At 57.6% G+C, this 26,025-nt stretch overlaps 1 protein-coding gene across 4 annotated transcripts in view; it reads right to left on the bottom strand.

Annotated features, from left to right (window-relative positions):
* The window catches only part of SLC45A4 (solute carrier family 45 member 4), a 70,744-nt gene continuing 48,617 nt past the window's right edge, over window positions 3,899-26,025 (bottom strand). For 3 of the 4 annotated variants that reach the window (XM_018058638.1, XM_018058640.1, XM_018058639.1), the window contains 6 exons: window positions 15,812-16,000; window positions 12,796-12,975; window positions 11,253-12,286; window positions 10,499-10,598; window positions 9,265-9,476; window positions 3,899-8,393 (listed from right to left, as the gene is read on the bottom strand). In XM_018058638.1, the coding sequence (XP_017914127.1) occupies window positions 8,031-8,393; window positions 9,265-9,476; window positions 10,499-10,598; window positions 11,253-12,286; window positions 12,796-12,975; window positions 15,812-16,000 (2,078 nt within the window). In that variant the 3' untranslated portion in view covers window positions 3,899-8,030. The remainder of the gene's footprint in view (window positions 8,394-9,264; window positions 9,477-10,498; window positions 10,599-11,252; window positions 12,287-12,795; window positions 12,976-15,811; window positions 16,001-26,025) is intronic. The other variant, XM_018058641.1, reaches the window with a different exon arrangement.

A 26,025-nucleotide genomic window follows, 5' to 3' on the forward strand; every position in this document is an offset into this window, starting at 1 on the left:
AGCTTTTTCCCCAAGATAAAGCAAAACATATGTCTACGCAGAGACTCATGAGAATCTCCGTAGCATCTTTATCTGTAATAGCCCTGTGCTGGAAACACCCATCAGCTGGAGAATGGATATAATATAGCTGCAGAATGGAATTCTATACAGCAGTTAAAAAAAAAAAGGAACAGCAATATGTTTGATTCTCCAAAACATGCTGGGCAAAGTTGACACAAAGGCTGCTGTTTTCATTTATGTGAAGTTCAAACCAGACAAAAACAATCATGATAACTGAATTCATATCAGTGGGGATCAGGGGTAAGCTGGAAGGCATGGAGAGAATTATCTGAAGAAACCATTTCATGCAGATTGAGTATTAGGAGTAGGCCTATATCAGAACGTTCATAGAACATTGGACCTGCTCGTGTCACTGTGTAAATTCACCCACTTTAAAAAAATAAGAAAATCACTACGGATTCTACAGATGTTAGAGAATTAGGGAATATTTTGAATTTGATGCCAGTAAATTTGGCATTAAACTTAGATGGAATGGAAAATTTATGTAAGAGATATAAACAACCATGACTAAGAAGAAATAGATACCTGAATAGACTTATTTACAATAAAGAAATTTAATCCATAATTTTAAAAAATGACAAAGGAATAAATAATGCAAATTTGCTCATTCTTTTCGTGAAAATAGAAGAGGTGAATGCTTCCTATCGCATTAATAAGACTAATATTACTTGGCTACAAAATAACAGATATTACAAAGAAAAAAAATACCAATTTCCCTCATAAACATTAAAATCTTTTTAAAAAGTTTAGAAAGTCAAATCTAGCGGTACATAAAGAGGACATTACCTGATGGTCAAGGAAATTCAGCACAGGGATGCAAAGTTGGCTTAGTATTCAAGAGCAGTTGATGTGATTCGCCATCTTAGCAAATGCAAAAAGAGAAAACACAAGTTCATCTCAATAGATTCAGAAACAATATCTGACATAATTCAATAGCCGTTCATGTTAAGAGCGCACAGCAAACTAGGAATAGAAGGAAACTTCTTCAGCTGGATAAAGAGCAGCTAAAGCCCACAGACATGGTACTTAATGGTGAAGACAAAGTGTTTTTCACTCTGAAATCAGAAATAAGGTAGACTTCTTTCTCTTACAGATTGGGAGAAGATCTTTACAAATTATATGTCAGATAAAGGAATTCTATCCTGAGAAGTCAAAAGTAACATGGAAAACAACCAAAAAATAGGACAAAAAACTAGGTTAGAGATTTCACCAAAGAAGATATATCAATTGCAAACACAGGAAAAGAGGCTTAGCATCTAAGGAAACACAGATGGAAACCAGAGACGCCACTGCATACCCTTCCAGGCTCCCTCGTAGTTTATGGACCTCTGGAAGAGTCCTGCCTTGTCCTTGAGTGTATCTGTGTGTGTGTCTATCATTTCTGAGCACCTGGGAAAGACACTGTGTGTCCACCTTCTAGTATCAGAGCTCAGTTTCTTGACCTAAAAATTATACAGGGACTTCCTTGGCAATCCAGTGATTAGGACTCTGTGCTTCTACTGCTGGGGGCACAGGTTTAATCCCTGGTGGGGGAATTAAGATCTCACGTGCTGTGCTGTGCTGTGCAGCCAAATATATATAATTGTTATATAATTATATAATATATATAATTGTTATATAACTATATATGTTATATAACTATGATATATATAATTGTTATATAACTATATAATATATAATTGTTATATAACTATATAATATATATAATTATACAATCTTTCAATTTTGTTGGCAGAACCAAGCATGATGTGAACAGAATGATGCAAAAAGAACTGTGCAAATGGGAAGCAGATTAAAAAGTCTGTAATTAATGCCAGTGTGTTCTCTGTAGAGTTTGAAGCCAAATGTGAGATTTCCCACTAAGAATTCAACTCTTTTCACTAATAATTTTTTCTTCCCCCACTTCCAGGAAAATCCTAAGGCACACCTACCAGAAACACAAATCAGTGAATTTTTACAGTGACAGATGAGTTACAGACAGGTGATAATAGACAAGATGGACAAAATATAAATACAATTTTCTCTGATTTTCCAATAAAAATGAAAACAACATCCCACACAAAAACTTCTGTCCATATTGTTAAAAGAATGTAGTAGACCAATCCGTGCTAATAAGAAAGATGAACAGGTATTTTGGTAAACAAAAAATGTAGACTGCAAACTCTATGTTAAAGTGAAGTCGCTCAGTTGTGTCCGACTCTTTGTGACCCCGTTCACTGTAGCCCACCAGGCTCCTCTGTCCATGGCAAGAATACTGGAGTGGGTTGCCATTTCCTTCTCCAGGGGATCTTCCTGATCCAGGGATCGAACCCAGGTCTCCCGCATTGCGGGCAGATGCTTTAACCGCTGAGCCACCAGGAAAGCACAAAATGTGGGGTGGTTCAGTTGTAAAACCCAAACGAAACATTGACTCTGCACTAACAGCGGTGGGACAGATGTGGAGGCTTGCGGGTTGAGACGGGGTCCGAGGCGCTCGTTTTCGGTGACATACCCCTCGAGCCTGCGCACCCTCCTGCCGGCGCCTGGTGCGGCCCCCGGGGCGGGAGGCCGGGTGAGGATGTGCGGCGCCGCCCCCGGCCCGCCCCCGTCTCGCGGGTTCTGCGCACCCCGTGCGGACGCCAGAGGGCGCTGCCAACTCGCTCGGCCGCGAAGGGGACGAGGGCGGTGCCCGGACTCCAAGCTCCGCCCCGCAGGGAGGGCCCGCCTCTCGCGGCCGGCGCAGCCGCAGGAGGCGCGATGAATGTTCCCCTTTAGTCCCCAGGAGCCCCTTGGTCCCTCCGACCGGGAGGTGTGCTCGGGTTCCGCCCGCGGGGCGCTCATGGCACAGCGCAGGACTAGGCCCCGGGGCCTCCCAGCCTCCATCCCTTTGATGACCAGGATGGATCGCCCTGATAGGCCCCTTGGTGACCGCACCCCCTTCTCCCATCTCCCATCCCCCATCCTGGGGCCGGCTTCTGCTGACCCCAATTAAGGGCCACCCTGCTCCCCACTGGGCTTCCCACGTGAGGCTAGCGGTAAAGAACCCGCTCGCCAGTGCAGGAGAAATGAGAGATGCAGGTTTGATCCCTAGGGTGGGAAGATCCCCCTGGAGAAGGGAATGGCAATCCACTCCAGCCTTCTTAGCCTGGAGAATCCCATGGACAGAGGAGCCTGGTGAGTTGCACCGGTCCAGAGGGCTGCAGTCAGACACGACTTAACACGCATGCACACTCTCCTCCAGTGCAGGTCAAGCAGACCCTTTTGATCAAATCAGCCCCTCCAGCATCACATCTCACCACCTGTGTGACCTTGGGCAAGCCCCTCCCCTTCCACTACCCCCACTGCCAAGTCAGGCTGGCGGTGACTGGCAGCTGCCCGCGGCCCCACCCAGGCCCTGTGGCACCCATCTCCTGCCTGATGGCAGCCTGGCCCCTCTGGCTGGCAAGTGGTAACCAGGGTGGCTCCCGAGCTCCCCTCTTTCCTGGAAGGCTCGCTTACCAGTAGTCAGGACCCTACCACCCACCTACCAGGACAGGCCTTGGGAAGGAAGGTCTGCCAGATGTTTGCCCAGCCCGGGGTCTGGCCTGAAAGGGCTGTGCCAGGTCACCGGATGCCAGGTGGGTCTCATCCCCTGCTGGCTCAGCCTGAGCCCACACCTGAGCCAGGTGAGGCAGGGGCCCCGAGGGTGTTGGGGGCTCAGACATGGGCCCCAGGTTGGGAGCTGGGAGGGCCTCTGAGCACCACCCCAGGAGCCCACACCCACTGGCAGGCCCTCCCCACACTGGGCCCTCAGGCTCCAGGGAGGCAGGGGCGAAGGGAGGAGCTCTGGGGACACAGCAGAGACACCCACACTGGCATCTGGCAGGGAAAGGTTTATTAAGCTTCAACCACAGAGTAACAGAGCGAAACAGACGTAGGGGGAGCCCGGTCTACACCGGGAGGTGAGCACGTTACAGATAGGACCTTGTGCGTGTTGGGGGGGCGGGGGGGGGCAGACAGTGCCATCAGCCACAGCCCCCAGGAGCAGCCCCGAGACCGGGGGCTCGGCGCTGAGACACACAAACACCAGGCTGCTTGTGCCCACCTGATACAAAATTCAGTAATGTGCGATATTACTCTTTATAATCCCTTTTCCTCATAAAATGTTATGTGTTTAACACACACTTATATCACTGCTAAAATCAGCAAGAGCTATTATAGTGCTCCAACTTAATAAGTTGATAAAAAAATGTTGTCCTGTGGCCAGTTCACAATGGAACCAATTAAGTCCTGTTCCGAGATGCCTGGGGAGTTCCTCTGGTAACGAGGCATTTCCAATCATCAGGTCATTCTGCCACCGAGACACAGTCCTGGTCCACAGCACACAGAGCTGTGCCCCTGGTCGCCTGGGGGAGGGCCCAGCAGAGGCGGCCACGCCCAGGGACAGGCTGGGTGAGGGGCCAGGATGGCAGGGGCCGGCTCCCCACCAGGAGGTAGTGACGGAGGCCCCGACGTGCTGCGTGCTTGAGGGCCGCACTGAGCGGACACCACTCCCTGGGCAGCTGCGCTCAGGAAGTGGGCCCCCGGCAGCCCCGTCAGGCCAGCCTGAGCCCCCAGGCCGGGGAGCAGGCAGAAGACGGATGGGGAGTCTGAGAAGCAGCCGCTTGCAGATGGAGCGTGAACGGTCGCGTGTCTGTCACTGATAGCAACATTCCGGGAGGGTCCTCGCCTGTGCTCGGGGCAGGGGTGGCCAAACGGAGACGGAGACTCAGGTGTGAGCCAACAGCTCAAGGTGCTCTGTGTCCAATGAATGTGGTGTTTGACAGACTCGCTCCGAGTGGCTGTCTCTGGCCCTAGCAGCCCACACCCTTGGCCACAGGAGGGAACGGCTGGGACCTTCTGGAGTGTTCTTCAGACACACCACACAGGCAGCCCCTTCAGAGGATCGACTTTGGGGTTCTGGGGGGCAGAGAGCTACTTCCCCACACGCTCATGCCTTTAATAAACACACCTGAGGACTACTTGGAGCCAATGACCTTCTTAGGGCCCAGCCGCTGCCTGCCCCCCACAAGGGACAGTGGGGAGCAGCAGGGACACCCCACTGCCAGCCCTCCACCCACCCAGAAACATTGCCAACGCTGACTGCTGGCAAAAGGGGGACAGGGTGCTGCCTGTCTCCACCGAGCTGACTTTTTATGGAACCAAAGATGCCAAATCCATGCCACCCTATCTGGGTAGTCCATCGATATGACCTGGCAACCAGCCAAATCCCTACCAAGCTCTCTGTTCACAGCACCCAGCCCTGACTGGTGCCCATGACCCCCAGGGCCCACGAGGCCAACTCCAGCATCGGCTACCTGGCCAGCCCACCTGTGGGTGGCACCACCCACTGGTCACCTTGGCCGGAGACCGGACAGAGGACCTTTCAATGAGGGGCCAAAGCCACACTTCCCGGAGCAGCCTGCCGGCGGCCCCCACAACTATCTGAGGTACAGCGTTAGGAACCAACCACAGCCCCCAGCCACGGCCGGCCACTACCACGTGGACAGCCTGCTCCGCTTAAGACACCAGGTGACGCCAGAGCCTCGGGTCAGTGCAACCTGGAAATAACCTCGCTGCGGGGATGGGGCTGAGGCAAAAGCACTCACTCCACAACACCCCCCCACAGAGCTCATCGCCAGTCGAGAGGTGGAGGCTGGCTCCACAACTGCTGTCTCCTGACCCGGGCCGCGAGGCACCCGCCCTCCCAGATCCACACGGTAAGACACACCCCGGTCACACACAGGCAGAAGGCTTGGCGGCCTGCAGGACTCGAGACGGCTGCACACGCACTCACTTCTCTGCATCAGCCGCCGACAGACGCCCTTCCCCAGCGGGCCTCTGCCCCGAGCGCGTTCCAGGGTTGTTCTCGTCCTTCCATGTCTTCGCTGTTTCAGACCAGGTTTAAGGCTGGCACCCCCGGGGCCCCGCTTGCTCCTACACAGCAAGCCCCGGCTGGGCTGTGGACAGGGTGGGCCCAGGATGTGCGGCCCTTCCGGCCGGTTCATCGCAGAGCTTGACTCGGGCTCTCCCCCACACCCCTACATTTTCAGCTCACTGCCCTCCCCCGTTTTCTGTCAGGAGACCCCCTCGAGCAGCAGAGCAGCTAAACAGAGGCTGCGATCTAGAGTCACAGGAGGAGGACTTTGCATCCTAAAGCCAAGAAGGCTGTCGAACTTCATCAAAGTGACCTGCTGGGTACCCGCCTGGGGGGGGGGGCGGGGGACGAGGGGAGGAGCACAGACCGGATGTGGGGCTCAGGAGTGGGAAGGACTTGCCCGTCTGGGCACAGGATCCCCAAGGCCCTTCTCCAGCCGTGATGCACGTCAAAAACACTCCCATTTCCCAGTCAGTTCTCCGTGACCCTGGGCTTCCAGGGGAGGACACGTGGCTTGCGGCTACATCCAAAACAGACAGGCACTGCTGCTCCTCAGGGACAAACTGCAACCTGCAAAGTGCCGCCAGTGACGGAGAGACGGGATGGGACCAGAGGCCGGTCAAGTACACGAAGCACGGCTGTTCCTCTCAACACACAGGAAATTCAAGTAGTTTATTTAAAAACTGCGTAGTTTCATCTTGAAATATATATCTATGTATATATATTTGCTTTAGAATGATCATATTGCAGCATGACTCTCATGCGTTTTAAAGTACTTTATTTAAAAACATATTGACTTGAGGCAGCGAAGAGTTAGAGTCCTCTCACTTTATCCGGGTGATGTGTGGGAGGCCTCCCTCTTTCTCCTGAGATCAGCGGACTTAGACTGACCGTCCCAAAGAAGAGAAGCAGAAACTGCTTACTTAGAAAGAGATTGTGGTTTGAAAAGCATTTCCAAACAGCTGCAGCATGTGACGACCGTGCTTCCCCGGGGTGCAAGTTTGGTTCTGCGCTGAAACCAGAAATGCCGTGCTGAGCTGACCTGTGGGGCGGACCGTCCCCCTGTCCAAGACTCGCTTTCTTCACGGTGGGGCGGTCCTGACTCCAGCGGCCGGCGGGGGTGAGCAGGCGCAGAGGTCAGACGGGCATGGAGTGTCCGGTGTGTGGGCCTGGCGGCGGGCACGGGTGGCATGCCACGCCAGGAGCTCTGCCCCCAGGGTCCCCCCACAGATGGTTCAAAAACAAAGTGCAATGAAAGAGTCACAGCGTCGCCCGGAGCTCCGGACCAGACGACAGGCAGGGGGTGGGCACAGATGCGGGCGGTGCAGGGACGGCTCCGCCAGCTCCAGGGCTGCCCCTGGGGGGTGGTCCGGCCCAGCCCGGCGGGCCTCCCCACCAGTGTCCCAGGGGCCCAGCCTCCTCCCAGCTTTGGTGTCACAGCTACTGCGGCCCGCCGCCTGGGTACAACGTGTCAAACAGGAAAGCAGGAGGTGTGTTCTTCAAGAAAACCACAGTTTTGGAAAATAAAGACAAAAATTTTTTTTTCTAAAATAATCATAGAGAAAAATACTCTCCAATAGCTGCAGCACCAACAAAATGTGACGAGATCTGACAGAACGTCCAAATACCTGTAGGCATCCACAGGGAAAAAATGTGATAAAAAGTGTTTTAGTCACTGACTACACAACCGTTATCTGAAGAATTCAGATAAGATATAGCAAAATACATCAGATACTTTTTTGCTTTCAATTATAACTTTAGAAATGGAAAAATCTTATTTTTTTCTAAATCGCTTCTCTATATGGTAAACCTGGTTTATAATTTTAAAACGTGCAGAATAATATACCTGCAGAACAAAAGAGACAGCTGAAATTAAAAGATCGTTTTTCGATTAAAAAAATGATTCATTTTAATTATGGAAAAAGTAATTAATGAGGTGTTTTCACCTACTGGCGCAAACCTACCCTACAGCTACTGAGCCTCCACCAGGGTCGGTGAAGGGCTCTGGTGCGCGCGGCCGCCAAGGCCACGGCAGCCGGCCTGCCGGGTGCCACCCCCACCTCCCTGCCGCCCTGGAATGTGTGCGCGGCGCGGATCAGACCATCGACTCGGTCTCGATGAGCCCCTGTGGGCCCTCCTTCCGGGACAGCTTCAGCACGGTGGGCTTCTCGGCGCTGCCGCTTGCGCCTTCGCCCAGCGGCTGGGAAGACAGGCCCTTCTGCTCTTCCTTGGCCTCTTCGGACACCTCTGGGTAGATGACCAGGAAGGCGGCCGTCAGGAAGCCCAGGAAAGAGCCCACGGAGGCCACCATGGGGATGACACGCACGGTCCCCACCGCGTCGACCACGCTGCCCAGGGCGGAGGCCACCAGGATCTGGGAGATGTAGACCTGGCAGGACAGGATGGCGCAGTCGATGCCGAAGCCACGCCTGGAGGTCCCGGGGCTGTGATGCACATACTGCAAGAGAGGCGGGCAGGGCATGAGGGCAGGGCCCAGGGCAAGCCACGCACGGCATCCCCAGGGTCTGGGGCAGAGCAGCCTCCTCCCAGCGGCTACACTCTCGCTTGCCTGGCTCTCTGTCCCCCCGACTTATACTGAACACGGTACTGGGGGTTCCAGCCACTGCAGGAAGGCAAGGAAAATAAATAAAACCCTTAAGAATTAGAAAGGAAGAAATGAAACTCATTACCCATGGAGGATGTGACTGTGTGTGCAGAAAGCCTGGGAGAAGCTATAAATACGCTATGACAGTTAATACAATATGCCATATTTAAGGAATATTATACAGGCTCAATACTACAAAGTTCTCTCTCCAAATTGATCCATATAATCAATGTGTTTCCAATTAAAAAAAAGTCCAGAAGCTGATCCTAACATTTAAATGAAAAGGAAATGGTCAAGGTAACCAACTAACAATGTTGAAAAACCAAGCTGGAGAACTTAACACCGCCAGGCTCCATTCAGCTCTTCCTGTGCAACTACCTAAGACGGTGCAGCCACTGTGAGCGGACAGAGCGAGCCATGGAAGGGAACGCAGACACCCCCAGCCAGACCCCCACCCACGTCCATGCTCGGCAGCGCGGGGGAGGGGGACAGGATACCGGTCACGTGACCATCCTTACTTGGGGGAGCCGTAAAGCTCCGATCGACCTTAGACCACACACACACGCACTCTCTCTGTCCCAGGCAGACCACAGGTGAGGGCGTGAGTGCAAGGGAAGACGTGGGCAAGAATGCTCCACGCAGAAAGCGCCGGTGAGAGCCGCAGAGCCGCCCACAGCCGGTGGCCTCGTGGCCTGGGCCTGCCCTCCGGCGCTCGCCCGCCCACCTCTCTGATGTCGTGGTACTGCCCGAGCAGGGCGTAGGGGCAGTAGGAGATGCTCATGGAGACGACGCCCATGGTGCTGATCATGATCATGGCCACGTAGACGTTGGCGAACATGGCCATCACGGCCGTGCCGACGGAGAAGCCCAGCGTGCCCAGCACGTAGATGACCCTGACGCTCAGGTCGTAGTTGTCCAGGTACTTCTGTAGCAGGGCTGCAGAGAGGGGCCGCCTGGTGACCGGGAGGCACACGGCCTGCTCGCTCCCCTGCCTCCACTGCACTCAGCCTGGCTCGGGAACCGGGGTGGGACGCCCCTCGTCTCTCACTCCCCAGCCACCACGCACAGCCCCTGGATGGGCCCCCAGCTCACTGTGCCCCAATCCACCACCAGGGGCTCCACACCTCAAAAGGAGGCCGACCCTCGTGGTTCCAGACCTATAACCTCGTTCCATCCTGCAGCCCCGTGGGGACTCCCCACCTTGGAGAGCCAGGCCTTCTGACCCTTCCGCCAGTCTAGGCCCACCCGGTGCCCTCTCTGGCCTTGGGCCCTGCCCTGCCTCAGGGACTGAGTTGTGGCTGGTTTTCCTCGCGAGTCCCAACCCCTCTGGGTCAGGCTTTCTGACCCAGCCCTCGTGAGAAGTCCTGTAGTAAAGCAGACAGCACTGTGACCATCAGGCTGGCTGCCGCGGTCACTGGCTGTTATCCCATCATCCTCAGGTCGAGACTGAGCAGGGTCCAGGGCAGGACCAGCCACAGGCCCGTAACCGCGGCTCTGCCCCGTCCCCAGAAGGCATGCCTGTGTCCCGCTCCTGAGCCTGAAGCCTGTCACTGCCACCCTCTGTTCTCCAGGGCACAGTGGACCCCAGGGAAGGCCGCTTGCTCCTCCAGCCACCCCGACCTCCAGCAGACCCCAGACACACTGCCTGTGCTCAGCCAGAACCCGGGACGCCTGCCCTTCAGGCTCAGAGCACAGCTCCTGCAGCGTGCCATCGCCCTGAGCCCTGGCAGGCCCTCCCCGGGAGCCGGCAGGTGGCCGCGCTGAGGACAGCTGAGGGCTCGCAGCAGCGGCGCGAGCGGCTCCGCCTCCAGGCAACGATGAACGGTGACGCTGCTGCTGTCCCTGAGGGCCAGCCCCGTCAAGGCAGGGCCTGCGGCCCATGGAGCAGGACGCCTGCCGGTCTTTCGGGTCACGGAGCGAGTCCAGGTGCTCAGCTCACCTGGCTGGGGGCCGCTTACCTGAGCAGGTGGCACCAGTGGCTGCGTAGATGACTAGGCCCCAGCAGCCCATCTTCACACCTGCGCTGTAGGCCTGCCACGCCGTTGAGTTGGATGGAGCCTGTTCCAGACACAAGATGAGGGTTCAGGGGGTGGGGCCGCATGCGGCGCCTCCAGGGGAGGGGTCGTTCACCCCGAAATCACTACTGCGTCTCAACCGCGGCAGCACAGGGAGCAGCAGCCACGGCCCAGGCCGCTGCCTGCGGAGGGCCCCCTGCACCCTCCCCCGGCCCTACTCCGCTATCTGGGCCCAGGGTGCCTGCTGCTCCCGCCTCGGGCCTCCCTGAGCCCAGTGGCTGCATGGAGCAGCCTCGGCCTGGTGGGCCGCGTGGGGCAGGGAGGCCTGAGCCATGACCACCTTGGACCTCCTGGTGCCACTCTGGGCCAGGAGCACAGGTGTGAACCCGTGGACCCCCTGGGGCCTAGAAGCCACGCCCACGTGGCCTGGACACAAGCAACAACAGAAAGCTGCTTCAGCCTGCAGGTTCTGCGGCCACCTGTGTAATGAGAGAGCTGGCCGGCCTGCCTCCAGCTCCCGGTGTTCCCGCACTTCCAAAGCCTGGGGCGAGGCGGGGTGTGCTCACCACAGACCCAGGCCCGGATGCCCTCTCGCATTCATACACAAGGACCCCTGACCACGTTCCCAACAGGGGCGCATCTGGGCTGGCTGTCACCCAGGCTCCCTCCCACAGGGCAGGGGGGCCCGGGCGCTCACCTTGGGGTCCCCCTCGAAGATGACCTGGCCCATGAAGTCGGTGTAGAACACGGCCTCGGCGATGACGGAGAACCAGGTGAGCAGGTGGCAGAGGCAGAGGCGCACCAGCTCGGGGGGCATCTTCAGCATGGACAGCCAGAGCAGCCGCACGGTGGTCTCGCCCTCGCCCTCCTCGCTCTCCGAGTCCCCGCTGGACGTGGTGGCCCCGCTCTGGTGGCGGCGGCGGTGCTGCCGCGGCCGCGCCTGCAGGTCGTAGAGGTCACTCATGCTGCGCGAGGGCTTGATGAGCACCACGGCGTTGGCGCGCCGGTGGCGGTAGTGGTGAGAGCCGATCTTGCCGTAGTAGGAGAAGGTGCTGGAGGCCTGCCGGCGGAACACGTGCCGGCGCCGGCGGGCGGGGCCTGCTGTGGCGGGGGCCTTCAGGGCGGCCCGGCTGTAGATGCAGGTGCCCGGGCCGTCCTGCAGCCCCGCACTGTCCCCGTTCGGGAGCCTGGCTGCGCTCAGGGGCTCCTCCAGCAGGGTCTCGTCCTCGCTGGTGGGTGCGCGGAGTGGCAGGGGCCGGCGGGGCGGCCGGGTTGGGGCGTGCTCCTGGCCGGTGCTGCGGGGGGTGCCAGGGCAGGAGACGTCGTGGAAGATGGAGGGCTCAACGTCCTGCAGGAAGAGCTCGGGCTCCAGGCCCAGTGCAGCCTCAGGCACGTGCAACACCGAATCGCTCTTGCTCCGCACCAGGCCCTCGTCCAGGAAGTCCAGGGCCAGCTCGTGCTCTGACTGCACCTCGTCCGGGAACAGGGCACCGCCGTCCAGCACGCAGGTGCGGGGGCCGGGGGCTGGCGTGCCAGCCGGGTCCCCGCCACGCTCCTGCTGGGGGCTGTACTGCTCCTCCTCGATGCTGGACAGGTGCAGGGCCACAGACACCGTGAAGATGATGGCCGCGAAGAAGAACAGCACCTGGTTCTGCGTCCGGAACCAGGAGCCCAGGAAGGTCTGGGTCCAGTCCAGCCCACCCAGCACGTAGCCGATGGCCCCGCCGAGGCCTGGGGACGGGAGGGGATGGCGCAGATGTGAGCAGAGCAGGGGCATGGGTCACGGGGCGGAGAGCTCAGACAGGTGTTCACAACTCCCCCCACCAGGGGGGTTCCCAGGTCACTCAGAGAGAGAACCGGAAGAGCAGGGATAAAGCACGACAGCTGAGCCCAGGTTTGGGATCCCGACCTGACAGCTTCCTGCTTCCTGAATTAGGAGGGAAACTGGTCCCGCCCGGGACTCTCTCCCCACTGAGCACCATCCCCGAAGCTCAGGAGTCCACGTTCCCATCGGATGGGAAAGCTGCCCGAGTGGAGGGGGCAGCCAGCAAAGGGCCCTGGCCTCGGGCCAGCAACCTCGCACGCCCCACACCTCAGACCAGTCACTCGGCCCTGCCGAGTCCCTGCTCGCTACCTCACCCACCAGGGTCTACATGAAGCTGCTTGGGGGCCATGAAGCAGCCTCCCCTGGACCTGATGATCCAGGAGTGGGGCTCAGAGCCGGGGCAGGGCCTGCTCACCAGCAGAGAAGGCGTGGATGTTGAGGGCCATGTCCTGCTCCTCGCTGTCCACCACGTCCAGCAGGTATGCACGGATGGGCCCCTCTGTGGCATCAGCGCTGAAATCCAGGACCACCACCCCCAGCACAGTGAGGACGATGCCGATGGGCTGCCGGGAGGGGACATCGCCGAGGGCCAAGCCTGCCAGAGCACAGAGGAGCAGCGGCTCAGGCCCCCCATGGCCGCCTCGGGGGGCTCTGTGCTCCTGGGTGCAGCCTCGCCACTCGGGAGGCAGGCTTCGTCTCTCCCGCTGCTTTGAAGCGGGTTATGAGCCGTAATCTCACACCTGCCTCAGGTGAGTCTGCCCCTGAACCCGGAGACCAGCCTGCTCCCTGAAAGCTGAGTGCCGGGGGCCAGCGTGAGGAACTCCGCCCATGGCAAAGGTCATGAGGAAGGAGGCTTGGCATACGCAAAGGCGTGATCAAGCCTCAGGAAACCCCCTGTTCCCGAGCATCTACCCCCAAAACCAGAGTCTGTTTTATGCTCTCACCTACACCTCTGACTTTACGGGGGGCTCTCCCCATCACCATTTCTCTCGGAGAAGGAGTTAATGTGCAGCTCCAAGCCAATAAAAATTCCTGGGCATGACAAGACTGTTTCAGCTTACAGACTCCTCTGAAGGTTATGTAGCCTGCCTGTATAGGTTCATCCGGCCACATGTGATTGTTTACAGCCTCCCAACCTGAGAGGCATGAGATGTTTTAGACTTACTAAAGGCAAATTCTTTTGGGAAATTGTCAGTATAGTGGGTTGGTTAGGAATTATATTGGTGAAGGGTTTTTCATTTGTTGTGTCAATAATTACTGCTAATTCTCTGCCCTGGGTGTGACAAGGGTGTCTCAGGTCAAACCTCTCTGCTGACAGACTAGCTTGTGTGACAGGATTATCCACACTCCTGCCATACTCCTGAACATGATTGTTTACTACCTCTCAACCATAAACACCACAGAGTTTTGGAGTATTTTGACAGTCTTAATTAGCATAGGGCTTTTCTCATTGTTGAGTTGATAGGCACCTGGGAATATATTAATCAATGTATTTGGAATATAAAAAAGGAAATATAGTAGTTTTTAAGGTTAGCAATACTAGACTTTTTGAGTTAATGAATTTTCTCTTTTGTAATAGATCACTGTACTTTGTTATAAATCACTGTGTCCTTGCTATGTAAAAATGTAACTTTATCACTATCTTAAGACTAAATAGATCTTAAGGCGAACATTGGGGAAAGGATTTTCATTTGTTGGGCTGATGTTTGCTGCTAAATCTCCATATTCCCTGCCCTTATAATGAATATAACATATAGGAGAAATAAGTATTAACCTTTAAGATTAATCATGTTAACCTTGGGTTAAATAAATTCCTTTCTTGATTGTAACTCACTATACCCTCACCCTATAGGAATGCAATGTTATTTGGAGGGTGGTGCCTGGCTTAAGAAGAAACACACTTGGAAAAAATAAGTTTTTTGGTTATCAGAAAGAAAGGGTCGTAAAATGTCAGCAGGTCTCATGGCCAGAAGATGATGTAAAACCCCTAAGACCTTTTTTTTAATACATTTATGTGAAGCACCTGATTTTGATAAAGGTCAGGACTGTTGACCCCCGCGTGACTCTGTATTCATCCCTATGTGCAATAAAAGGTATATAAGCAAACCCCAAAATAAAGAAATTGGATCAGTTTCCGGAAAGACTGATTCCCCCATGTCGCTTCTTTCTTGCTCCCCATTTCTCTGGCTGAATTCCCATCTGGAGCATGGATGCTATTCCATATAAACCAAGTTATTCAGCCTCTTTTCTCCACTAATTTTTCTACTACACTATCCATTTCTAATCTCTCTATATATCTGTAATTAAATATGTATTTTTCCAAGGACACCGACTCCATCCCCACCTTCGAATCACCCTGGATCCACCGGGGCTGGACCCCGGCAGCTGAGCTGCTGCTGGTTGTACTGGATGAGCAGCACTCTTGGCACAGAGGTGCTGTGGGGCCTGGGACCCCCCCCAACTCTGCAAGTGGGGGTTCCCAGACAGCCCTGCCCCACATGAGGGCTGGGAAAGGGGCTTCTGACCAGGAGAGACGCAGGTACAGTGACAGGCATGGCACCCGGGTGCGGGGCAGGAGCTCCAACTTCTGTGTGTGGGCCACAGTCGGCTGGGGCCACCCCCACAGACAGGTCCCTGCGAAGACCAGTGTTCCTTCTGAACCGAGCCTGCAGGTGCCTGGGGGGTAGCAGCCTGTGGACTCCTGACCCAGGGACAGCCAGCTTGGGGCGGGGCATGGTGCACAGCTCAGGGAGGCCCCTCTTGCACCCCCTCCAAGCCTGGGACTGCGCCCACCCTGCCAGCATGCTTGGGCCCTGGAGGAGCTGGGCGAGGCTCTGTTGCACACAGACCTCTTCGGCTACCTCCCTTCCTGAGCCTCCCAGCGTCCGTGATTGCCCGAGGACCGATGTGGACGCGGGCAAGTTCACCTGTGTCAGGACACAGGTTAAGCTTCTGTCTTAGCTGTCACCAGAAAACAAGACTTTTGCTTTTTCACATTCCTGATCGGTTCTCTCAAGGCAAAAGGTATTTTCCCACAAATAGCTGCTTAACTGAAAACAAACAACAGAAAGAAACAAAACAAACCCTGAGTACATGAACCAAAAAAACAAGTAGCAGACTAGGTCTGGACATTTTCAATACCAAGTCTGAGAAAAGGAGGAAAAAAAAAAAGAAAAGATAATTTCTGAAATAATGCTGGAAACAGGACGTGGTGTCAGATACGCATTAAAAACAAACGGGTCACAACAGGAAGCGCTGCCTGAGAACAGGTTCCCATGGCACTCCCACGCGGGGCCCGCAGCCTGGCCACCGCCCGGGGCCAAGGTCGCCTGCCAGCGGCCCCGGCCAGGATCGGCGGTCTGGGCTCCTCATACCTGCTCGCCCGGTGGAGCCCGGCTCCATGCCCCCAGACCCCGGGGCAGGACACTCACCGATGGCAGAGCCGTTGAGGAACAGCGCCACTCCAAAGAGCACGCCCACGCAGAGCGCCAGGATGAAAGGCCGCCGGCGGCCCCAGCTCAGGGTGCAGCGGTCACTCGCGGAGCCGATGAGAGGCGTGAAGATGAGGCCAAGGATGGGGCTCAGGAACCAGGTGAGGCTGTAGTACTGCTCCGGGAGGCCTGCAACACACACGGCCATCACCCTCGAGCAGGTGGGTGGCTGGCAGCACTCGCCCTGCGCACACACCCGCCAGCTGGAGACCCCTTGGGCACGCGTCCCCCACGAGGCCCAGTGTCTGAAACCAACCAAAGCCCACCTGGGAAGCATCCAGTGGCCCAAGGCCAGACCCGGGCTGTGGAGCCGGGCCTGGGGGTGCACAGAGCCTTCAGAGCAGCACCCAGACCCAGCGGGCCTGGGCCACCGTGCACGCGTGGAGAACATGGTGTCAGCCCCATGCAGCCAGCCCCGGGGGTGCACAGAGCCTTCAGAGCAGCACCCAGACCCAGCGGGCCTGGGCCGCCGTGCACGCGTGGAGAACATGGTGTCAGCCCCATGCAGCCAGCCCCGGGGGTGCACAGAGCCTTCAGAGCAGCACCCAGACCCAGCGGGCCCGGGCTGCCGTGCACGCGTGGAGAATGCGGTGTCAGGCCCTGCAGCTGGCACCCATGGGGGTGATGGCATGAGGGTGAGGCCCTCTCACTCCACTGGCGCTGATCGGGGCCTGGGGTTTCAGGGGCGCTGCTCAATGCCACCCTCAGGGACTGGGCCCATATCAGCCCAGAACACGGCATACGGCAGGGGTCTACAGCTTCAGAGAGTAGAGGACCTGTGATCCTGGGACCCTGGGACCCTGGGCCTCACTGACCAAAATCTATCACCAGGGCCCTACAGAGGGACCCTGAGCCACTGATGCACTAAACGGCCCAGCAGTGGGCTTCCAAGTGGCTACTGAGGGCGATGAGAGGGGACGCCTCCATGCGTGTCCAGCTGGAGCCAGGGGGCCGAGTCTGGTACCTAACCTTCCCACTTACCCAGAGGCAGAGATGACCATGCCCGTTTCACAGACGGACAAACTGAAGCTCAGAGAGGTCAGGTGATCTGCCCTGCGTTGACAGGGCATGAAAGCAGGAGCCCCAGCATTTAAACCCAGGGCTGCCTGGTTGTGTACGTATAAGCACGGACCCTCCCCAGCCCCACCCTCCACGCTGTCACCCGCTGACACAACCCCGAGGCCCTCCATCCTTGGGACAGAGATGGGTCTGGCCCGCTTACGCCCAGGATGCACCTCGGCCACATCCTGCACACTCTGTGGGTTCCATTCATGCCACAGACACAGCGGGGAAGCAGCCTCCACTGGCGGGGCTGGGGGGGTGGTAGCCCTTTGTCGGGGCGGGGGGGACAGACGGGGGCTTCAGGCTGGTGTGTTCTGACCTTGACCTGGACGGGGGTCCCTGGGGACAGCTCACCTGGCTGGAGAATGCGGGTCACGCACCTCTGTCAACTTCAGTGAAGAGCTGACTTAAAAAAAAATACAAGGTGCTCTGGCCCGCCAGCAACTGGGTCAGTGAATGTTTTACACCGCCGAGGGCGCTGAGGAACGGAATATCGTGCTGACTACCAAGGAAAATAAACTGTGTAGGAGGAGGAAATCATTTTCAGAAGAGGAGGGAAGCACCTTTCAGAACTGTTGCAGGCGTGCCCATTAAAATATTGACGCGTTCAGCCTAGAATTTGAGGTGTTGGCCTTGACCTTTCCAGAACCTTAGGAAGGGTGAACTGTGCTCCTGTTTCTAAGTCAGCAGGATGAGCTGCTGGTTCAGGAAATGGGGAGTTTGCTGAGCGTGCTCCACTGACGCGCCGGGGTCTATGTGGCGGGCCTGGGTCCTTGACGCTCACTATCAGGGTCCAGCACAGGGGAGGGCAGGGCTGGGCCGACACTGCCCACCCTCAAGAGGGCGGCGTGGAGAGCAGGCTTCTCAGGAATGACTCCCTCCCCGCACCACTCCTGGGAGCCCGTAGTCACCTTCAGAGACAGAGGAGAGCATCCTTTCCCTGGGGGACACAGTCTCTTTTGCTGGGCTTTTTCAAATGTCACAACTTTACTACTGAACACTGACTAGCCTAGTGACGGGGCTGCGTGCAGAGCTGCAGCACGCACGCACACTCGCAGTCACACACTCACACGGGCATATGTGCACATGTCCACCGTCTCCCCGGGGGGCCCGGCCTTCCTGCTTCAGGCACCAGGAGACGCTCCAGACTCCACACCTGCCGACTCTTGCCTCTGTGCCTGGCTCCCGGCAGAACCCTGAGGGGAACACGCCCCGCAGCCCCGACAGGAACCGCCTGCCCACCCCTGCTCTGGACGCAGCGCTCGTGGTGTCTGGAGTCTGCCTTCCGGGTCTGTGTCAGTGCAGGAAGAGGGTGTCTCACGGCTCTGACCCCGAGACACGGGCGGCTCACTCCGGAGCCGCCCCTCCCAGCCTGAGCAGTTCTCTGCCCCTCGGGCAAAGCTCCGTCCACCTGAAGTCCCTTTTATCTGGGTCGGCACTGCCCCAGCCGACTCAGGCTTCCTGTCCCTGCCTTTTCAGCCTCCATCCCTCTGCACCACAGTATTTCTGGAGCCGGTGGGTGGGCCCCGTCTCCTGCGTCTCCTCCCAGGGTGTGCTCAGCCCCTCCTGCTGCTAGCAGCTGTCGTGGGGGGATTGGGCCCGCCGCTCCACCACCTGCTTCCTCTGCCCTTCCGGCCGGCTCTGCCCCTCTTGCTCCTGCCTTCTCTTGGTGACTCAAGTCCTCCTTCACGTTCCATGGTGATCCGCACACTACCATTTCAGCATTATTCGGCAGTGGCTGCTCTAGAGACTCAGAGAAGGCGATGGCACCCTACGCCAGTACTCTTGCCTGGAAAATCCCATGGACAGAGGAGCCTGGTGGGCTGTAGTCCATGGGGTCGCTGAGGGTTGGACACCACTGAGCGACTTCACTTTCACTTTTCACTTTCATGCATTGGGGAAGGAAATGGCAACCCACTCCAGTGTTCTTGCCTGGAGAATCCCAGGGACAGATGAGCCTGGTGGGCTGCCATCCATGGGGTCGCACAGAGTCGGACACGATTGAAGGGACTTAGCAGCAGCAGCAGCTTTAGAGACTACTGTATTCACCTTCAGCCCGAGTGGAGACTGCGCCCCTCTGGTGAGACCCCGGCACCTGTCTGTGCCCATCCACCCCAGGTCCGTCTCTGCTAAAGCGGCACATACATTACATCTGCAGACTCGATAAACCCTGGTGTGCAGGGAGCTCTGAACAATCGCTCATTCTAAAGGAACCAAGATGAACGTGTCTTTCTTCTTACCTGCCCGTCTTACCATCCCCATACCCTTCCTTCCTTCCTCCTCGGGATCCCAGGGTCACGGGGTATCACTTCCCTTTGGCTTGAAGAACTGCCTTCAGCTTCTTCAGCATTCCCTAGAGGTCTGCTGATGACAGCTGACCACAGTTCTCCTCCTTTTGTCCCTCACGGGTATTTCTGCCGCGTGCAGGACTCTGGGTCAAAGCCTCTGTGGCGAGCTGTGCTCGGCGTGAAGTCCGCACAAGGTGGTCTTTGGGAGCAGGGCTCTCGGGGACCCGTGTTCTCCACGTGGGCGCGTCCGTCCCCTCAGACGCAGGGCTGCGGGGCTTCAGAGATATGACCTGGGGAGTTCTGTCAACCCTTTCTGAAAGGGGTCATGCAACTGAAAGCGAATCTCGGGAAGCTTGTCAAGCTGGGTGCTGCTCAGCAATTCACCCCAAACCCGCGTCCTGCTCGCCCAGGGAAACCGCCGCCACGCGGCATCGGCTGCCCGGAGCCCTGGCCCCGCAGGAGTGGCCGCGGGTGCGCATGGCCCAGCTGGTCGGCGGGTTCCTGGGGCCTGAGCAGGGCCTGCCGGCCCACGACCCGAGGGGCCGGGGGAGACCACCCCGGAGTCGTGGCTCCGCCTCCGCCAGCACCACCTTGCGGCCCTCCTGCAGCTGCCATGGCAGCCTGCCTGCATCCCCTCTGGCGAGGCTGTCACTGTCACCCTCCCTCCCCACCGTCCCCCTCCACCCATGGTAGCCTGGATCCCCGCTTTGGCTCCCCCAAAACCCCCTCGCAGGTCACCAGGCCACCTGTCTGCCAGCCCAGCCGGCCCGCATTCAGCAGGCTTGGCTAAAGCCCCACGAGGGCAGAGCGTGTTGGCACACGTGCCGGCTGCCCTGGCTCAATGCTGAGCACTAGGACCCTTTCCCCAAACACCCCCTCCTCCCCACCCTGCATGGGACCCCCAGGCCAACCCCAGGCAGGCCTCTGTGCAGAGGTGGCTAGGCCAGGAGCTGGTCAGGCTGTAGAGCCCAGGGGGCCGCCTGGACCGTCTGTGCGTTCCGTCTCCCGGCTTTGTCGCCGATTCTCCTGAAAGTCTCAGAGGGGGTACGAGTCCCCAGCAGCTGAGTCAGGGGTTGGGGAGGGCAGGGTGCCCCCGGCGCTGACCACAGCAGGGACATGTCTTCGTTTAAACACAGGGGCAACAAAGATGAATGCGTCCCATCACGTCCCTGAGGCAGCGACGAGCCTGAGAACACAGCCCTGGGCCAGCCCCCATCTGTCTCTGGCGCGGCTGCCACTGGGACAGCCGGACGTGGCATTTCCCAGCAAGGCTCTAAACACACACAGCACCGGTGCGCAGTAAATAATTTTTGTTTTCTTCCAGGCAAAAGCGAACAACAATGGTGGGACCAGGAAGGCTGCCGGTTCACAGGAAACGCCGGGGGCGTCGTGGCTCGCCGAGGGCTGAGTGAGGTCACGGGCGACTGCGGCCACGCTCAGTCACGCGCGGCCTCCCATTCAACACAACCGCTTTTTTGATAAACTGGTCCTTCTTGGGGGAGGGGGCCAGGGTACCGGGAAAGTGGCCTATAAATTGTTTAACAAAAGATCTGAAATGGGAATAGGAACTTCATTCTTTCTCTCAATAGACAAAGCCTTCCTCATCAAGATACGCTTGTATTGTCAGACAAAAACTTCATGATAACACCAAAGCCATGAGAACCAGCTCTCCGTGGGAACTGCTCAGCAGCCTGGGGTGACCTTGGAAGGATCTGCCAGCCCCGTGGGGAGCCGTCACCACGTGGGCCTGGGGAGGGGTACAGGTGCGAAAGAGCAACACACACGCGAGACCCCGGGCATGGACTGGAGGCCGGGTCCTGGGGAAAGGGCCCCCCGCCGGGACCCCCAAGCCGGGAGGGTCTGCACCGGGCAGCAGGCAACACCTCCTCCAGCTGGAGGGAGGACCAGAGAGCTGCAAGGAAGCTTCTAGAGCCCCAGGGAGGCAGGGAGAAAGAGGGCAACGAAGGAGGAAGACTAGCTCCGGAGCCTCTTCGGGGGCCTCCCCCTTGGGACGGCAAGCCCTGGTGTCTCCAGGTGCGACGGGCTGGCTCCTGGGAGCCCAGAACTGAATGAGACGCCCCTCATCAGAGTAGCAGCGCCGGGACAGGCACCTGAAGGTGCAAGGCGCAGGGCCGAGAGCCAGGCCACGCAGGGCCAGTCCCATCAGTGCCAGGGGAGAGCCGTGTAGCGTGGCCACTTCTGTCCAGTTTGGGTGTATGTGCTCCATACAGGGGGACGTGCTCCCTGCGGGGGGGACCGTGGTTAAAGAAGGAGCTGTTCCGGAGGGAGGTGACTGCTCGGAAACGGCACGATTCAAACTTACTGAAGGCACCATTATTTAAGTAACGGAACGTTCTGAATGGTCAAAATAAACCCTTCTGGTAAAAATAAACCTCCTCCAGCCCCTCGTGTCGGCCCTGAGGCCGGGCCTGGTTCTCCAGCAATGGACTGGCAGCCCCACACGGGGGCCCAATACTCCGCAGGGGCACTGGTCCTCTGGTGGACCAGGAGAGGCCTCCACAGCCCAGCAGGGTGCTCCTGGCCGGACAGGACTGGACACTGGCCTCTGGGAAGCCAGTGGACACCCCTCCTGGGTCCTTGGGGCCCGGCTGCAGGGGCCTCTCCTCCGGGCAGCTCTCAGGAGCGTGGCTCCCCGTAGACAGGCGCACTGGCCGCTCTCCACGGCCCACGCATCCCAGCTTTGACCCAGATGCTGCACCAGGCCGCGGTGCCCAGGTCATGGTGGGGGCATCAAGTTTGCCCCGAGCCTCGTGGTGGCCACTCAGGCCCGACTCAGGCTGGTGCCTATACGAGGCCTGGACGTGCTGGCAGCCAAGGTCTCTCCCAGCCCCGAGAGTCCATGATCTGAACTGGGGAGGGACCCCAGGCACCACCCTATTTGCTGGGATTCACAGTGCTTTGGTTTTAACAACAAGTGGGGCTTTCAGGGGCATGGGGACTCCTGGGGGCGCCAGCGGACTTCCACTGCCTTGGCCAACGTCACAACACCTACATGATGTCAATGAACCAGGAGCTCAGACACAAGGCGCCGGGATCGCCCGAGGGCCGAGGACAGTGAAGTGCAGACGAGCAGGCAGGAAGGCACGCGTGTGTGCTAGCTTCCTGTCAACACAATTTGACTGCAAGCGTGTAATTAACTTTTAAATAGTGGATGTTCTCAGCCAAGGGCCCTGGGGAGTCATGGAAGTTTGGGAGCCAGCTCAGGCACGCCCCGGGCTGCAGCCAGCAGGGCCTTTGCAGTCTGCCTCCTGAAAACACGACGACAGGGAAACTAGCAGGCCGTCCGGGAACTTTAAAAGTGGAATTCATACGAAAGGTCGCACCACCTTAACCGAGAGAGATCTTGAGCACGTTTGGAACCCGCTGACCAGGGTTCCCTTTCTCACAGCTGCAGCCAGCACAGCTGGCGGGGCCGCCGGGGGCTGCCTCCCCTGCAAGAATCTGCGCGGTAACGCCATCTCCAGGCTGGTGGGAGGATCAGGTCGCTGGACCAGCTGCTGCTGGCATGGTTACCACAGGGTCCGCACATCTCGTTTCTAAGAGCAGGGAACACCTAGCTCTCTCCTAGTTCACGGCAGCCTCCGGTCTGGCCCAGCCGGAAGAAAAGGAGAGGCTCAAACCCTGATTCTACGCTTTCTGGCCATGGAGCCCTGGGCAGGTCACCTCCCTCTCTGAGCCCCAACTCCCATAGTGCAGAGCAGACCTGTCCAGGGCTGAGAGGAGACGGCCAGGCGCCTGGGGCAGCCCGGGAGCCTCGCTCATGGCCTGTTTGACACCGAGCTTTTGCGCCCAGCCTCGCCTCCCTCCATGCTGCCTGCCTTGGTGGTCAGGCAGCGTGCCGCTCTGTCCGACCCTGGTCCTAGACTGCTTGCCTTCGGCACGGTCTCCCCCACAGGCCACAGCCATGGTCTCACCACACTCTGCCTGCAGCATGGCGGGCCCCAGAGCCGCAATGGGGGAAGGCGGCAGCCTGGCCTGGCCCCCACGCCAGGCTCTGCGGTGAGCCTTCCTCCCAGCAGCTGGAATCGGGGCTTCCAAGCCCACGTGCAGGGGCCGCCCTGCATGCTGACCTTGGAGCTTGGGGTTAAGGGAGTGTGCTCTGCTTGTGCTGGCCGGCTCTCCCTGAGGACGGGGCTACAGGGCCCCTGCAAGGGGTGGGGGCCCACCTCCCGCGATGCCAGTGACCTGCGCCCCTGCACTCTGCTCACCAGACCCAAGGCGAGGCTGGGCCTGACCCTCGGGGGCCACACCGCTGGCCACCACCCCACACGGAGAAATCCACAGCATGAGACGTCTACCCTGGCTCTTCGTTTCAGTGAAACGATTAAAATGCATGAGCTGCTCATGAGGCCCCGTGTATCTGCCATGAGTGTCCGATTACAGGGGCGGGCGCCTGGGGAAGCGCTCCCCAGGCAGCGGCTCTGTCTACACGGGCTGCGTTTCCTGTCTGGCTCTGGTTAACTCCCGCTTTTCGGTCACACTCTAGCACGACAAAGGTGAAGGAAAGGAGTTTCACAGTCTGAGAGACTGCAGGGAGGACATGGGGACCCAGGGCTTCAGCCAGGCCTGCAGTGGAGCGCTCTGGGCAGCAGAGCCCCAGGGGCGGAGGGAAGGGAGGTGCTCAGGGTCAGGGTCTCGGCCGAGGCAGAGCTTGGGAGCCACGCGGAGATGCCCCGGCATCGATCAGAGCAGGCAGAGATGCCCGCTGACCATGCCGGTAATAAACAACAGCGAAAGGGACACGCGTGAACATCCAGAGGGAATTTGAGGACACGTAACTTGGTTGAAACTGATAAAGCCTGACACTCGCTAGAATCGGTGTCACCCCCCGCCCCAACCCTGAGCCGAGCCTGTGCCAGCTACCTCCATCTCTCCTGCCCAGGGCAGGGCTCTTCCAGCTGCGGTCAACAGCCCAGCAGGCAGGCGTCCAGCCTCACAGCCTTGGAGCGAGACTCAGGCTTTCAGTTTCTGCCTAGTTTTGCAGTGTGAGCTACATCTCCTGGGTGGGAACCGCTTTTCCAGGTTTGCAGATAAAGTACTAACACAACCATTCCCAAGTCCTCACGAGGGCTGGCAGTTCCTTCATGTTTCTTTCTGTGATGCTTCCCTGAAGCTTACAAGCTGTAAGACACACTCACGCGGTCTCTCCAGTTCAACGGGGAAAACTACCTACGCTGCACCCGAAGACAAACCCTATCCACGCACCATTTCCGTCATTTATACGTGTATGCATTTTGCATGGGATTCAAATAGTTGGCTTTTTAATGACAAAACTCCTACCATCAGGGCCATGGCTTGCTGGCGGACACACTCTACACTGACTGCTTTTAACAGCAAAGAGAGTCTTTGTTCCAAAATTTACCATTGAAAAAATTCACCTGTGATTATAATCTTGTTGCAGGCTTAAGAGAAAAACTTAACATTTAGAGTGATTCCCTGGAGAGCTCTGCTTTGACAAGCAGCAGGAGGCCCGTGGGCTGGGCTCCCCTGAGAAGGGACCCACGGAAGACAGATCACCCCGAACCCCGGCTCTGTGTTACCCGGTTCCTTATCATTCCAACACACACTTGTAATGCTCTGCTAAAGTTTATTTGACTTCTTTCTGGCTTTCATTACAAAGTGACATGATCACTTTCTGCGGGAATAACTGACAGCATTTCCTGTCCTTTCACCCAAGTGTACACTCACCCCTCAGTGTCCACAGAAGGCTGGCCCCAGAACCCTCCCTGAGCTTTTTCACAAGTGCTCAAGTCCCTGATACAGATGGTAGGTATCTGCACGTAACCTACATAACCTACGCACATCCTCCCATATATTTTAAATTGTCTCTAAGATTACTTACCTAATGCAACATAATTGCTCCATTCTTGCTTTAACTAAGGTTCACGTGTGCAATATTGGCAAAGGATGGAATCACTCAGATTTCTCTGGAAATCACCTCCGAGGAGTGGGTTCTAAGGCCTCCTATGATCTGGCCCACCAGGAACCAGAGCTTCCCAAACAGGACTTGGCACCAAGCTTGTGCCATTCAGACTTAGTCACGGCTCCCCCAGCAGGCCACACTTCCCTCTGCCTCTCCCTGCCACGCCGCAGGCTGGAATGTGGCAATGACTCACCTTCACTCCTGACCCCTGTGCATTCGGCAACCAGGAGGCCAGGCCACCTCCCCCACGAACCTCCCCACCCCCTCCTCTCTGGGCCCGGCTGTCGCCTCCTGTCCCGTTTCTGCCATCCCCACGCTCATCTTCAACGGAGAGGGCAGTGGCCTGTATTCCGACTGCCCTTCCTTCTCCAAACCATAAACCACAGCCTTGAGCCCAGGCTCCGCGAGCTCAGAGCTGGTGTGCGGGACCGGTGACCCCCTCCAGGCCTCCCTGGACCTGGGACCCTTCGGTCCCTGGAGCGCAGGTGCCCGTCACCCCACAGAGACCTCCACATGCTCAGTCCCTGCGTGTGCATGGCCGCATCGAAGCAGAAGCCTTGGCTGCTCACCCCGCCTGGGGACCTGGCACAACGCCCGGCACCTGGCGGGTAGGTGCTCAATAAGCGTTTGATGAAAGAAAAACAGGCATGGAATTCCTTGGGAAAAGCGACTGAGGCTGACATTGCATTGTCCCTAAAATACAATGATCTGAAACACGAGGAAATCCAGACTTCCCAACCCAAACAAAGCAGCCCTGCACAACAGTTCTTCAGTTAATTCATCAGACTCCATGAGGTTCTGACGGACTCCTGCCTGTCCTTCCAGCATGCTGCTTGGGCTCTGAGGGGACCGCAAGGGTC

This window comes from Capra hircus, chromosome 14 (assembly GCF_001704415.2).
Source record: "Capra hircus breed San Clemente chromosome 14, ASM170441v1, whole genome shotgun sequence".
Classification (NCBI taxonomy): domain Eukaryota; kingdom Metazoa; phylum Chordata; class Mammalia; order Artiodactyla; family Bovidae; genus Capra; species Capra hircus.